Source organism: Canis lupus, chromosome 11 (genome assembly GCF_011100685.1).
Source record: "Canis lupus familiaris isolate Mischka breed German Shepherd chromosome 11, alternate assembly UU_Cfam_GSD_1.0, whole genome shotgun sequence".
Taxonomy (NCBI): Eukaryota; Metazoa; Chordata; class Mammalia; order Carnivora; family Canidae; genus Canis; species Canis lupus.
In genome coordinates, this window is record NC_049232.1 from 55,153,158 (window position 1) to 55,168,517 (window position 15,360).

The following is a 15,360-nucleotide window of genomic DNA, read 5'->3' on the forward strand; positions in this document are numbered from 1 at the left end:
GAAGATACCTTATGCCATCAAAATTCAGTGAATAAAAAGTGCTTAGCCATAATTAGCATGGTTTTTGTAACTTTTCTCACTCCTGTCACCACTGCCTTTTCTGAAATGACTGTTACAGAAAACTTGTTGAACTTGTGTTCAAGCCAGTTTTCAAAATCACTTTTATTCTTATTGTTGCTCAGCCATAATACTGAAAATTGTTAAATGCCACTTTCACTTGATAACACCTCTGGCCTCTGTTCCCCATGTTAGAACATTCACCCAGGGCCAGCCTGACCTGGAAAAGGTTCCTCACTAGAGGGGAAAGAATATCCATCCCTCTGCCTCTGACAGTCGGAGTGCCACACAATAGGACTTTCTTTGTGCTATACCATTCAAAGCCATTCCAAATTTTTTTCTATTAATCCTATCTAGATTTGTTATTTTATAGAAATGAAGTTGGGAGAACCTTAAGAGCCAACTGGGCTAAGCTGCTGGCTGACATCTCCGTGAGAGAGGTCTAAGTCAGAATAGGACACTGATGGTCTGTCTGCCAAAGCTGACCCATAAATACTGGGTTTGGGCTCTTGGCTGTTACAATGTTTTAAATTGTGAATTGGTCATCAAGATTTTTCATCAGAAAATTTCATACAAAAATCCTGACAAAACTAGAAACTCCGACTATATTGAACACTCTCCTTTATGGGACAGGGCTCTGTGGGAGCTTGGGAAGTGACATTCCGCTTTGCAGGGCCCCTGCTCTCCAGTGTGCTGCTCCCATCTGGCCCATCTGGCAAGGAGGGATCCTTGCCCCCTGGCCTCTGCAGGCCCCCTGGCCTCTGAAGAGTGTGCTCTCTCTGCTCTAAGGGACCTCCTCCCCACCAAGAAAGAGGGCACATCCAGGGGGCACAGGGAGAGTCTTGGAGCCCTTGAAGAAGAATGAAGAAAGAAGGAATCCGGGAATCCTGGAAGTAGGTTTCTTCCCCTTCACAAGATTGCCTCAGACAATTCAAGGCTTCCATGAGACAGGAGAGCATCCTTAAGGTCACCTTTTATTCCCTGCTGCACCCATTCTCCAGAAGTTTGTGCAGTGATGGTGGGTGGTAAAAGGCATTAGGGAAAATGAAGCATTTAGGTATCTATGAATTTCACTTTTTCTTGCCCTCCTTAACTCTATTCACAACCTCCTTCCAAAGGTGACCACAAATGCCTGGCACCCACAGGTACTCAGGAACTGCTGAATGAAGTATGTTGGCCTCTGAAAAGATTTTTGCACCCAGAGTCATTTCATCCAAATGACACTTCATTTTTTTAGTTGCACTTAGAGGGAAGACCTAAATATAAATCCCAAACCTGTCTTTACAACTCTGTGATCCGATGCAAGTTAGTCTCTCTAATTCCATTTCACCATCTGCAAAGTGGGGCTACAACTTCTGCCCATCATGCAGAAGTATCATAGGATAAGTATGTGTGTGAATGAAGTGCCTGGTGTAAGCTAGGAGTAGAGACAACAGAGGTAAAATAAACAGAGCCAGGAACATAGCAGATGCTCCAACCTAAGAGCTCCTCAGTCTTCATTAGTAGCTATTGCTATTACTTGCTTTCTATCTTAGCAACATCTGACTTATAGGAAAATAACATTGACATTACTTATCAGTACCTATTTTAAGATGGTGTGTTTGTTTTTCCATCATGTTTTCTTTCCAGGCTATAAAGTGCTGTTTAGCAGATCTTCCACAGTCTATTGGCATGTGGACACCAGATGCTGTGCTTTGGTTGAGAGATTCTGTTCTGAATTGCTCTGACTGTAGCATTAAGGTTAGTTACCTTGATACATTTGGAAAGGGAACTGTCAGCCAAAAGGGCTCATTTGTTTTTCTGTAAAAGAATTTTATCTTACCGTGAAACTGATACTTTCAGATCTGACACACTTTTATAGTTAAGAGATTAGTCACATGTGTGATAAACTATTTCATGGTTTGATTTTTATTTAAGAATGTATCCTGTATCTCCAATATTATTTTTAAACCCTTTATGTAATTTTCACACTATTAATAAGGTAGCAGAGTTCTCTGCTCCTGTTTTGCTCCATGATAAAGAATCAAGTTCCCAGCTGAGGGAACTTGATAAATGTTTCTAAAGACCATTTAAATAGGTCTTCTATTTCTTTTTTTTTTTTTTCCTAAAGTAAGATGGCTTATAAGCAAATCATTTTCTGCCCCTGAAGGTTTACTTAAACTGCTTTATTTCATGAGCTCCAATTTCTTTTTCATTTTTGCACCTTTGTATCAAAAACATTGCTCTTATTTCCAAGAATAGAAATGTAAGATAGTTCTCTGTTTTAATGAAAACAGTGTTATTTTTATATAAACATTTAACAGTGAAATGCCCTTGAGAAACATGTTCATGAAAATCTCCAAATTATTCTAGCTCACGTGGATTTTTTTGTGTTTATACAGTTACACACTTACTTACCATTTTATATTCTTTAATTGCCACACGATAAGGAATATTGTGTTTCTTAACTATGGTTTAAGCTCTTAAAGCCAGAGTATAGGGTACTCAATAAAAATATTTTGTAATGATTGATTTTTGAAATGGCACTTCTGTATCATAAATATCAAAATAAATTAGCAGTCATTCATTCATAGCACTTTGAAGTGCTAATTAATTTAAATAGATTCATCCTGCTAGGAAAATTATTTTTAAGTAAATTACTACAGATGAATTACCTCGTCTCCCTGTCTCAGACCTCTGTTCCTGCCTTTCGTTGTCTGCCCTATTTGGTAAGAGATTGATGTGGCTGGAAGCATCTCATTTTTGTCATTCCGAGGGTAAATCAGAGGAGCTGGTAAGAATTACCAGGCACCCAACCCTTTGGGACACACAGCTCTACAATCCCAGTTGTCAGTCCGCATTGTTCCTGTAAGACACTCACCCCTCTGGCAGAGAGAAGTAGCCAGCTGCTAGGAAAAAGGTCTCTTGGGTAAAGGGGCAAAGCTGTAATTTTGGCCTATTGAGTGTAGCTTTTTTCCTCTTTTTCTCCTTAGGTTCCCTCCCTCATGTAACTGGGGAGGGGCAATAAAGGGTGAGGGCAGGTATTAAGACCAAACAAGGCATTTGGACCAGAGGTCTCCAAGGGTATGGTGAATGTCAAAGCTTTATCCTTTGCTTCCCAGTCTGAGGATACACCAACCTAGGTGGAATGCGCATGGAACCTCTTGCCATTCTTATGATGATTTGTTATTGTTGAAGCTGGGAGATGAGCACATGAGGGTTTGTCATACTGTTCTCTTTACTTTGAGCATTTTTAAATTTCATTAACCAAAAAAGTGTTTAATCATGATACATAGACTCCATCTCAGTGAAATGACCTCTAGTGGGTTATAAGGTCCTCAGTTTTTAGATGTTAATAAAGTTTTCATTTCCATAAGCCAGCTGCTGGCATCTAGATTGTTTGGACTTAAAAACCTGTTCACTACTACAGCTGTGATAGATAATTTATCTTACCTTAAATAAAATGAATTTTAGCAAGTTGGGGTTTCTTGCAAAATACTATGTTTTAAATATCTGAAGTTGGTATTATAACTGCCTCTTGGAATTCAGTGTGAACTTGGATTTGTTGAAATATCTCATGTGTTTTCCAAAGGTTACGAAAGTGGACGAAACTAGAGGGATCACACATATTTATTTATTTACCCCTAAGAACTTCCCCGATCCTCACCGCAGTATCAATCGCCAGATTACAAATGCAGACTTGTGGAAGCATCAGAAGGATGTGTTTTTGAGTGCCATATCCAGTGGAACTAGCTCTCCTAACAGCAAAAGTGGTAGCACCCCCGTTCCCGGCAGCACTGGAGACAATTTCAGAAAGAGCCTCACAGATGCCATCAAGAAGTCCGTGGTGGACCACACCAGCTCTCTCTCTGTGGAGGAACTGCCACCTCCTGTCCACTTGTCGAAGCCAGGGGAACACATGGATGTGTACGTGCCTGTGGCCTGTCACCCGGGCTACTTTGTCATCCAGCCATGGCAAGAGATACATAAGCTGGAAGTTCTGATGGAAGAGATGATTCTGTATTACAGTGTGTCTGAGGAGCGCCATGTAGCAGTGGAAAAAGACCAAGTGTATGCTGCAAAAGTGGAAAATAAGTAGGTCCTTGGACAAAGCATTTTATTCTACTAAGAAAAATATGTAGAGTGATACCAAGAGTCCTTAATCCCTGCAGGGAGACTTTGAACTACACAAATGGAAATTTTGAATGTGAAATGAGACTAATGATCATGCCATTTTTTGATATTTGAAATGATGTCATTTATCTAAAAATCTAGTGACCATATATTAAATTCCTGTTAAAATGTTAATTATATCTAAAATGAAGGTTTAAATGTTTTTTCTACATTCCTATTAGACAAAATATTGTTTATTTAGAAATAATGTTTTTTATTGAATGACTTATTTTTTTGTTTTGTTTGAATGACTTTTAAATTTTAAAAACAAAGTACTTATTGTAGAAAATTTAGAAAATACAAAAAAGTATACAAAAATCAGCCAATGAGGCATAACCTTTGTTAAACTACTTATGTATTTCTTCTAGTTCTTTTCTATACATATTCATACAATTGGTATATTATTATTATATATAATTATTATATATAATTCCACACCTATTTATTTTGCTTAATCCTGTGAACATTTTTCCATGCGATAAAATTTCTTTGTAAACATTTTTAATGGCTGAATAATAGTCCATCATAAAGAGGAATCATAATTTACTTACCATTCTCTTACATAGGGTTTTTTTCTCCCAGATTTTTCACTGTTCTAAATAACAATGAACATAAATCTTCGTTCACATTTCAGATTATTTATTTATGATATAGACTCCTAGAAGAGATATGACTTGTTTAAAGATGACAAAATTCTTGATATATGTTGTCAGCTGCTCCCAGAGAGCTTGCGCCACCTTTTACAAGGTGCAACAGTACCTACCTAGTTCACTTCTCCGGCCTTCAGACAGTGAGAACCACAATTTCTCATTTGTGAAGTCCCGTTTTCTCACACTTCATATTTGAATCCACATCCTCCTTTCCTAAAGCCCTCCAATGTGTTCTGGCTCCAACCCAGTGAAGCCCAAGCACTGCACTCTATGCACTATAAGGTCACATAAGCCCTAGAGAGGAACATTTTGCCCCCATCCCATCTCCTTTGCCAGCATTTTTTAGGGTAACTGACCAAGCATACTTGATGATGTCACACACAAAGAACTGTTCCCCCATAACACACACACACACACACACACGCCCACACCCACACAAACCAGAACTCAGTTTGAAACTTCAAACTGCTTATTTTATTTTTTATAAAATGCTTTTGTTCATTCCTAAGACATCAAGCATAGGCATTTGTAAAAATTTCATTATTTTCATGAGAGAGAAAAAAGCCTAATTTTTCACTCTTAAGAGAGAAAAAGTATCCTAGCTCTCATTTTCAGAACCATTCAGAATATAGGTCACAAGCTTTTCATCTTCCCCAAAAAAAAACATTTTCACCATGTCATGTTTAAACTGTAAGTATACATGGCTTTAATTCCACACAGGAACATCACTTGTGTAAATTTGCCTACATCAGAACTCTTCACAGAATAATTTAATCACAGTTAAAATGAAACTAATGTTAACTGTTATCTGAAGGACAGATTAATGGTGATTAGCAGTGAGGAGGTCCTACTTGGGGGCCAGGGTCATGTGGGGCAGGAGAACTGCTAATAAACAGAGACTTACAGTATGGCGCTTCAGACTCAGCCCCCTCCCCGCATGGGTCCAACAGTCCTACTCCCAGACTTTAACCAGCTAATTTGTCTCTAGATCATCAAAGATGTCTTATAGATGAGAACAGATTATCTGATATTTTCTTAAACTTCATGAACAAATCAGTGTAAAGTGTTTATTTTTTTTTATTTTTTTTTTTTTAGTGTAAAGTGTTTAGAGTTTCTATCTTGCCTATACGCCAGAACTACTTACTAAGCCCTGTCCCCAACTGTGGTAAACTAAGGCTTAGGGATTTCAGATACACCGTTGATTGCTTGGTTTCCAAATCCATCGTGGCTAAGAATAGCCTAGAAAACCTCTTAAAATTCTCCTTCCTCTCCCCAGACACCCTGAATCAGAATCGGGGAGGGGGTTGGAGGACGGGAGGGGTGGGGCAGATAGAACCCCAGAATCAGTGTTTTTAACAGCCTCTCCAGATGATTCACAGGAGGCCTTGTACTGAAATTGGTAATCTAGTCCAAACAGAGGCCTTTAATTAAGCTATCAGCATTGAAAATTAAAAGCTGCAGAGAAGCACAACACATAAGTCTTCTGCTAGCTCTCCTTGCTGCTCTGTACTGCTTATTTATATGCTAAAAGCGCAGACCACCAGCATGTGCCCTGTACAATTTAAAGATGATACTACAGGTAGAAACCAAATATTTTTATCTCCTTTCACACTTACACAAATGTAGCAACCTACACCACTTCCACATATGAAAATTTCTCTTTAATTTGGTCTGATGTGCTTTTTTTTACACAGCTTATCTTCATTTTAGTAATAATTATAATAATAATGATGCTGGCTACCATTTGCCAAGCACCTATGATGTGCCCAGTCACATGCTAGGCTATAAACATGGTTTCTTCAAGTGAATTAAATTAAATATTGCACATGAGATAACTGAAGCTCAGAAAGGTTAAATAGGATCCCAAGGTAACACAGCTGGAAGATGGCCCTGGGGGAAATCCAGCCCAATTCTGTTGGTCTCCAAAGTTCATATGCTTATTATGATACCTTTCTATGTCCCTGTTGTCTCTGTGACTAATGGGTTATTGCTTGCTGCACTGTACACTTATCTGAAGGTTTCTGGAATTTTCTCCCAAAGCCCCCAATCACTAGTGCCCAAAATTGGCCTCTTTGTAGCTTTCTTACTAGAGTTCACCCTATAGCAGCTCTGGGGGTTTTCTGGACCCATTTTCCACCAGCTTGTGCTAGAGAATCCATCCAGTCTGGGCAGCCCCAACCCAATAGCAGGCCCTTCCCTGCTATTGCCTAGGCTTGAGGCTTATAGCTAATGAACCTGTTTCAGAGGGTGGCTGGGTTGGCCATCCAGGGCAGGGCAGGAGTGGAGGCTGCCTCCATAGACGCTTATCTTTTTAGATGTTATAAACAATCTTCCTTTCCTTGGTGTAATAAAACTCTTCAATCATGTAATCAAGACTACAGGACTTTAAGATGGTCCTTCATATTTTAACTTTGAAGTCTAAGCTTTTCTAATTGTAATGATGATAAATATAGGCCCAGAGGAGAAAAGTACATTAATGTGAATTTCTTTCTGATGCCTTGACCTCCAGATCTGAAACCACTTTCTTCTTCCCCCATACTCTCCAATCCTTTCCAGGTTCTTTATTCTAGGCAGTGGGTTGGACTTTGTGTTTTGTTTTGTTTTTCAGTGTCCTCCCTTGGCATGACTAAAATGGTCACATTCGCATTCAAAACGTTTTGTAATCTCTTCCCACATTCTCTCCCCAGTCTTATTTCCTCTTCCATTCTTTCACACATTCAGCCTTCTAGCTCTACTGTGGTGTTTGCTCCACTGCCAATTGCCACGGCCTATGGAATCTTCTGTGCTTTTTCTTCCCATGCATGTCTTCAGCCTGGCCTGGTTCTGACTGCCTCCCTCTGCCCATCTTCCACACATATCTCTTGTCCTAGACCTGTGGCCACCTCTGTCTCCCTATCAGAGTGAAGGGATCTCCTTGCCTTGTCCCTATTGGCCTTCATCTGTTTGATTCTGCTTTAGTGGCGATTGCTGCTTATTGTGTTTGGGCTCCTGCACTAGCTCCACAAGGCCTATAAACAGGGATTGAATGAACAGATGCCATCAAGTGAGCAGGTGGCAAAGCAGAGAATAAGTAACCTTTGTAGTAAGTAACCTTTGGAGTAAGAAGGAACAGTCTCTTTTAAAGCCTTGATGACAGTACAGACTCATATTTCAATAAAAGTCATTTACATTAATTTTTCTTTACTTCATACATTGTTCCCACAAAGCACATGTTGACTTTGTGTCTTTTTCTTTCTTTTTTAATCCAACGCACATCTAGGTGGCACAGGGTGCTTTTAAAAGGAATTCTGACCAACGGGTTGGTGTCTGTGTATGAGCTGGACTACGGCAAGCATGAACTGGTCAACATAAGAAAGGTGCAGCCTCTGGCGGCTGTGTTCCGGAAGCTGCCCTTTCAAGCAGTCACAGCTCAACTTGCAGGTAATTTCTTCAGGATTCGAACTCATGCCATCACACAGTGTCTAGTGTCATTTTGTCCTGGGTACTTAGGGGAACACACACAGTCACTCTCCCTTTCCCCCTTCCCAACTTGTGTGCATTCACACGCATGTTGTCTCTCTCCCAAATATATAAATCTTTAAAAAAGTTAAAAAAAAATCTGAGGATGTAAGTTGGTAGGTGTCTGGGGTACTTATTAAAAATATTGTCCAGTTAGATTTTTGTGGCAGCAGTACAAGTGCCAGCGGCTCCTCTGTGTGCATTCCATTGATAGGTAACATGCATAGTTAGGTGTAGCTTCATCCAGAGGTTCACCAGCATTAGTAGAGAGTGTGGAGCTCAAAAGTATGAGAGATGAAGACCTTCAGCCATCTGGGGCTCTCTGTGTCCCACTGTAATGTGATATGGGGGGTTGTGACCACATGGTGCCACCCTGATTTCCTTACCCTGGGTCATTCCATACATTTAGCACCATAGCAGAAGTGATTTGATCTCAGAAATGAAAGATAATTATGTATATAGATTTTTTCTTTTGACTGGCTTTTATTGGTGATGTCTATCTACATCTATACACAGTGTTATTTTGAAGTATTTTTCAGGATTGTTTTTGTGTGTGTGTGTCTCCTGCTAGATTTCAGAGGAAACTCCCATGGTAGTTAGATATGAACCAAAAAATGGCATTTTGCAGATGAGCGTGGTTACCACTGGTCTGCTTTTTTTTTTTTTTTTTAAGATTTAACATTTATTAATGAGAGACACACACACAGAGGGAGAAACACAGGTGAAGGGAGAAGCAAGCTCCATGCAGGAAGCCCTATGTAGGACTTAATCCTAGGACCCTGGGATCACAACCTGAGCCAAAGGCAGATACTCAACTTCTGAGCCACCCAGGCGTCCCCACTGGTCTGCTTTGAACTTAGACCTCTGAAGAGTTTCTTCAGATTTAATGATCATGTTTTTGTTTTTTGGGTTTTTTTTTTGTTTTGTTTTGTTTTGACTTTTGAATGTTCAGGTTTTGCTAACAACACGTTGTTAAGCATGATAATTAAACTGTCCAGAGGGGGAGTGCCTGTGAGGAACGAGTGCATGGCACCATCATCCCTGTCACCAGCACCATGGCTAACAGTCACTGGTACTTATTATGTGCAAAGGTCTCTACCAGCCACTCCATCTTGTTGACTTCTCCCCAACACGAGGAGGGTTAGGTACTGTTACTATTGCTATTAACCAGGTCGTGAAACAACAGCTTGGAGGATACTCTAGGCTTCTCTTATTCTCAAAGAACATAACCTACTCACTGTATAGAGAGCGGGTCTGTTAAATTATGTGTGAAATTCCTAGACCTTCATCACTATGGGACATCATTTATAGTTTCTGTAATCTAGTATATGTGGACTTAATTCATGTTAATTTACTAAGATTTTTTGAAAAACACCTATTCTTATCTCAATTTTGTTTTATTTTTTGTATATTTTTTATTGGAGTTCGATTTGCCAACATATAGTGTAACACCCAGTGCTCATCCCGTCAAGTGCCCCCCTCAGTACCTGTCACCCAGTCAATTTTGTTTTAAAACCTAATTTAGAATTCTAACTTAGAATTCTCTAACTTGAGCCCTCAAGCTTAAGATTTAGAAATGCATGAGTTTTACAATGAATCTGGTCCAACGAGTTTATTTTATGATAAGTAAACTGAGGCCTGAGAGGCCATTTGATTTGCCCAAGATCATACCAGTTGATAGAGGAAGAGCCGAGAATGGTCACTGGATCTCCAGACTTTCAATCCAGGGCTCTTGCCATGGTATTGTATATAGTTTTGAAAAATTAAAACATTTTTTGAAAAATTAGTCTACTCTAGGTGTATGAATTCTCTTCCTCCTCCTCCTCCTCTTTCACTAAGTTATCTGGTTCATCAAGAAAAAAGTCTGTCAATAAGAAACGTATCAATGATATTGATATTTTGAGTACAGTTGACAACAGTGTTACCGATTTTATTGATCTTTTCTTCGCCTTGGTTATCCCCATTATCAGTTTAAGTGTACATATACTTTATATAGGGAAGTGGGCAGTAGTTATAACTTCATTTTATAACACAGCCATCAATTTTAATGAAACATGTGTCTGTAGGTAAAGGTTTACAGAAGTAACCCCATTCAGAATAGGAAAACTGGTTTTAAAATTGTTGAGCAACTATCTTTTTATTTTGTTTTGTTTTGTTTTGTTTTAATTAGACAAGTTCTAACCTGGTATGTTTCAGCTACTTTGGAATTGACTGAACAATTTTCCATTATTACGGATCAAAGAAAGGCTCATCTGACCCCTCACTGATCCTTGTACTCCCTGTCTTTCTCCTAGGGGTGAAGTGCAACCAGTGGTCTGAGGAGGCTTCGATGGTATTTCGAAATCATGTGGAGAAGAAACCTCTGGTGGCGTTGGTGCAGACAGTTATAGAAAATGCTAACCCTTGGGACCGGAAAGTCGTAGTCTATTTAGTGGACACATCGTTGCCAGACACAGATATCTGGATTCATGATTTTATGTCAGAGTATCTGGTAGAGCTTTCAAAAGTTAATTAATCACTGCTTCTGAGATGTTGACAACTAATTCAGATTTTTTAGCAATAACAAAATGTAGTAGGCTTTAAAAAAAGAAACCTTATCTCTGCTACAGGGCTCTGACTGCTGTGGGGATTGAAAAGAATACGCTTCTGTTTGATGAAAGATATTTAACAAGTTTTGTTTTAACAGAGTTGACTTTTCAAAGAAAATTTCACTTGAATTATTACTATAATATTAGAATAAAAATGTTTATCAAATAAAAACTGGCTGCCTTATAATTTCTAGGCTTTATAATGTTAAGGTGAAGGATTCCCCTTTCTATTCAAGTCTTCTCTGTGGTGCTGGGTTCCTTACAGTTCAGATTGTGAGAACTTCATGACTTAACTCTGGTGTAGTGGTGTGTCCCAAAGCAAGGGGTCACCAAACCGTGTGAGGACTCCCTTGAGTCTTTAGCACATTAGCATTGCTAGTGGTGCTGTAGAAAAGCAGCCCAGGTGAACCTCAAAGCATGCCTCTCACCCCAAATCTTGAGTGGCAACTCATTGCCCAGAGAGTCCACACCTTCCACAGTAAACCTTATTATCCACTGCTCCCTAACCAGCCACACTGGACCTTTATCTAGCTCCTGAACCCCATGCATGTGCACCTAAGACTATTCTACAGCACCAAACCATGCTTATTCTGTTTCTTCAGCCTGCTGCTCATTCTCCCACCCCTCATTCTTGTTTGCCAGTATCCTCCCTGACTTCCCAGGCTGACCATGAAGCCTTCCCTGGTATCCCTCCTACTCTATTACGTTTTGGGTATTTCTCTCTTGGTACTCAGACCTTCACTGAGCCTTATAGTATATAACTAGTTGTCTGTGCACCCATCACCCCAACTAGATTGTGAGCTCCTTGAAGGAGGGATGGGTCTTAGTCATCTCTCTGATGGTGCACTGGTAAATGTTTGACAGTTGGTTCTGGTGAATGTGGGCAGGGAGTAAGCCTTGATTCACAGTATCTGATGATTCCCAGTATCTGATGATTCCCATGTTGTAAATACTCCCACCATTGTTGAGTTCCCACTAACAATGTGACATCACAATGTAGAGCTGGGAAAAGACATACCCAAGCAGCTCTTATGAGCCTGTACAATGGACTCTGGAACACACCACTTTCTGCGTCTTCCACAACCGACAGGATAATTTTTTTAACACATCAGGCACCCATTATGTGCTTGCTAATTGATAGGCAGGGTGGACTGACGGGATAGGTTGGAGGCCTTCCTTAGCAGTGGTCGAAAAAATGAGCAGGGCCCTGGACTGAGAGGGGATCAATGGGAATGAAGAAAAAAAATTAAAGACCTTTTGACATTTTCAATTAGAATTACTAGTACTGACATTTTAGAAGAAGGAAGTGTCGAAAAGTGAAGCAAAGTCTTAATGTCTGAGAGGCTAGGTTGATGACCCTCACTCCATTTGGGAAACTGAAAATTTAGACTTTAAAAATACTGAGTTTAAGCAAATAGATCTCTACGAGAATATGCATAAACTATTAGAAATGTGGAGTCTTCTCAGGGGAGAGACCAGGTGGGATATAAAAATTCTTAGTCACTTGCTTATTTTTATTTGAGAAAATCTAGGAAAAGTGAGAGCAGAAAGAAAGACCAGATGTTTGAAGTTTTTCATGTAATACATGTTGAAGTTATCTTTCTAGCTTCTTAAAATTTATACTTAATATTTATATCATCAAAATGATTCAAAATTCAGGAATGCTTATGGCATTGCATTATTTATGACAAATAATCATTTAGGATAAAATCAAAATAACTTGACATATAAATATTTAAGTAAAATAAAGTAGTGTGAATGTATTTTATAATAGTTTCTTTCCCTAACAAAAAAACAACAAAAATGCTCAAGTTGCCTACAGCTAAAGAAGAGGTGGTTTCTATTTCACTGACTTTAGAAAATGCTTCTATTGCTTTTTAAAATAAAGCAAGTGTGTTGTTGATGTAAGTGAAAAATTAATCTGGTACTAAGACAATTTGACAGACAATGAAACTTCCCTCATACCATATTCAAAATTGATTCCAGGGATCCCTGGGTGGTGCAGCGGTTTGGCGCCTGCCTTTGGCTCAGGGCGCGATCCTGGAGACCCGGGATCGAATCCCACGTCAGGCTCCCGGTGCATGGAGCCTGCTTCTCTCTCTGCCTGTGTCTCTGCCTGCCTCTCTCTCTCTCTCTCTCTCTGAGTGTGACTATCGTAAATAAATAAATTTAAAAAAAAATTGATTCCAGGTGGATTTAGAGCCTAAACATGAGAGTCTATCGAGGGAAGATAACATAAGAAAGTACCTTGATAATCCAGGAGTAGGAAAGACGTCCTAAACATCTTTAGACGTTAGAACAAAGTGCTAACAATAAAGGCAAATGTGGATATACTAAACTATGTTAAAATGAAGAATACCTGTTTGCCTAAAGGCATTATTATGATGGTGTGAAGGTAAAGCACACAGTGGAGGAATATTTGTAGATAGAACATGTTCAGTGAACAAAAGACTATCCAGAAACAAAATGGCAGCCAATTTGAACAAACACTTCACAAAAAAGGAAATCCAACTGGCTGATAAACATGAAAAGGTGCTCAACCCATTAGGACAAGGGAAATAAAAATTCAAATTTCGGTAAGCAATCACAACTCCTCCCAGAACTGGTCAAGGCTTCAACTTTTGTTGATTTCAATTATTGAAGAATATGTGTACTTGTGCTGGAGGATATTAGTAAAGAAGTTTCACAGCAGCGCTATTGGCTGTAGCTAAAACCTAGAAACAAATGTCCATTAATAGTAAAGTGCATTTAAAAAAAAACTGTGGTATATTCATGCAGTGGAAAACTCCACAGCCATGAAAGTAAACTACAGCCACATGAAACCATATGGATTAATCTCAGACTGCAGAGTTGCAAATGGAGACAAATCATGGAAGAAAGGAGTCAAGGAAGTGATTACTGCAGGAGACAAGGAAGCCATAGAGGGAGCTGTGACCCAGAATCACAGGGGGTTGGTTTCAGGGCTGCTGGCAATGTTGTTTCTTGACGGAATGGTGGTTGCAACAGGTGTTCATGTGATAAAAATTCTTGAACCTGCACACTTAGGATGTGTATGTACTTCTCTTAAATGTTTGATTCCACAATAAAATGGTTTTAAAACAATCTGAAATAAAAATCTGAAATAAATCATTGCTTTATTTAAAAATGTGTGGTACATATCCCCTTGAAAAGAGCATTCTTTTACAGCTGTGCGGGTTTTTAATGTAGGGATACATTTTCATGGAAAACAAGATTTACAAAAACTAAAAAGGAATGTTTCTCATTAGTAATCCATACACCAGGACTTTTTTTAATTTAAAAAAAATGTATTTGTTTGAGAGAGAGCATGAGCACAAGCCAGGGAAGGACAGAGGGAGAGGGAGGCTCCTCGCTGAGCAAGGCTCAATCCCAGGACCCCAGCATCACGACCTGAGCCCAACGCAGAGGCTTAATCGGCTGAGCCAGCCAGGCGCCCCTATACATCACGATTAAAAGAGAGTTGCATTATTAGGGTCTACCCTGTGAGAAAGTTTCCCATAATAATTAGAAACCATGCCTTCAGAACATGAGGGACTCCGAACTCTGGGAAACGAACAAGGGGATGGTAGAAAGGGTGGGGGTAACTGGGTGACGGGCACCGAGCGGGGCACTTGATGGGATGAGCACTGGGTGTTATTCTATATGTTAGCAAATTGAACACCAATAAAAAATAAATTAAAAAAAGAAGCCATGCCTTCTGCCCACGCGAATTCCCTTTTATGAGCCATCTTAAAAATTTAAAGTTTCTGTTTGGGTTTAAGTGGTTTGTTCTGGAAAGCGTGTTAATCAGCCTTTTAAGAAAGTGGGACTTTCGGGTTGTATTTGAGGTCGGCTCTCGGACACTTGATGCTCGCCAGGGAGAGAGAGGGTGCATCGGGCTCTGCTGGAAGGACGTGCTCACGGCCGTTATTCAAGCTTCGGCTCACGCCCGACCTCGCTGGACCCGAGGTCAGCGCGCAGGTGCTGCGGTCCGCGGCTACAGGTGCCGCAGCCTTGGGGCCGTGCTCCGCCCGCAGACGCCCGGGGTCGAGGCGCCGCCCACCTCTCCCCGGAGGACGCTACCGCCCCTTGAACTCCGCTGGCGCCCGCGGGGACACCGAGGCTCGGCCTCGGCCCCCACAGCCCTCCGTCCGCGGAGCGAGCCTCGGGGCGGCCCGCAGAGGTCGCCGCTCCCCGGCCGCGGACGGCACGCGGCGCCCCGGCGCCCCCGAGCGGAGGGAGCGCGGCGGAGGGCGAGGGCGAGGGCGAGGGCGGCGGGCGAGGGCGAGGGCGGCGGGCGGGGCGGGGCGCGGTGACAGCGCGGAGCCGGGCCCGCCCCTGGCTCCCACCCCCGGAGCCCACAGCGCCCGCCGCCCGCCGCCCGCCGCCCGCCCGCCGCCCCGGGAGCTCGTCCAGCC

At 41.0% G+C, this 15,360-nt stretch overlaps 1 protein-coding gene across 5 annotated transcripts in view; it reads left to right on the forward strand.

Annotated features, from left to right (window-relative positions):
* The window catches only part of TDRD7 (tudor domain containing 7), a 72,755-nt gene extending 61,638 nt beyond the window's left edge, over positions 1 to 11,117 (forward strand). For 4 of the 5 annotated variants that reach the window (XM_038552898.1, XM_038552896.1, XM_038552894.1 and 1 more), the window contains 4 exons: positions 1,687 to 1,797; positions 3,629 to 4,131; positions 8,119 to 8,279; positions 10,652 to 10,937. In XM_038552898.1, the coding sequence (XP_038408826.1) occupies positions 1,687 to 1,797; positions 3,629 to 4,131; positions 8,119 to 8,279; positions 10,652 to 10,872 (996 nt within the window). In that variant the 3' untranslated portion in view covers positions 10,873 to 10,937. Of the gene's footprint in view, positions 1 to 1,686; positions 1,798 to 3,628; positions 4,132 to 8,118; positions 8,280 to 10,651 lie in introns of all 5 variants that reach the window. The other variant, XM_038552895.1, reaches the window with a different exon arrangement.
* The last annotated feature ends 4,243 nt before the right edge of the window (positions 11,118 to 15,360 follow it).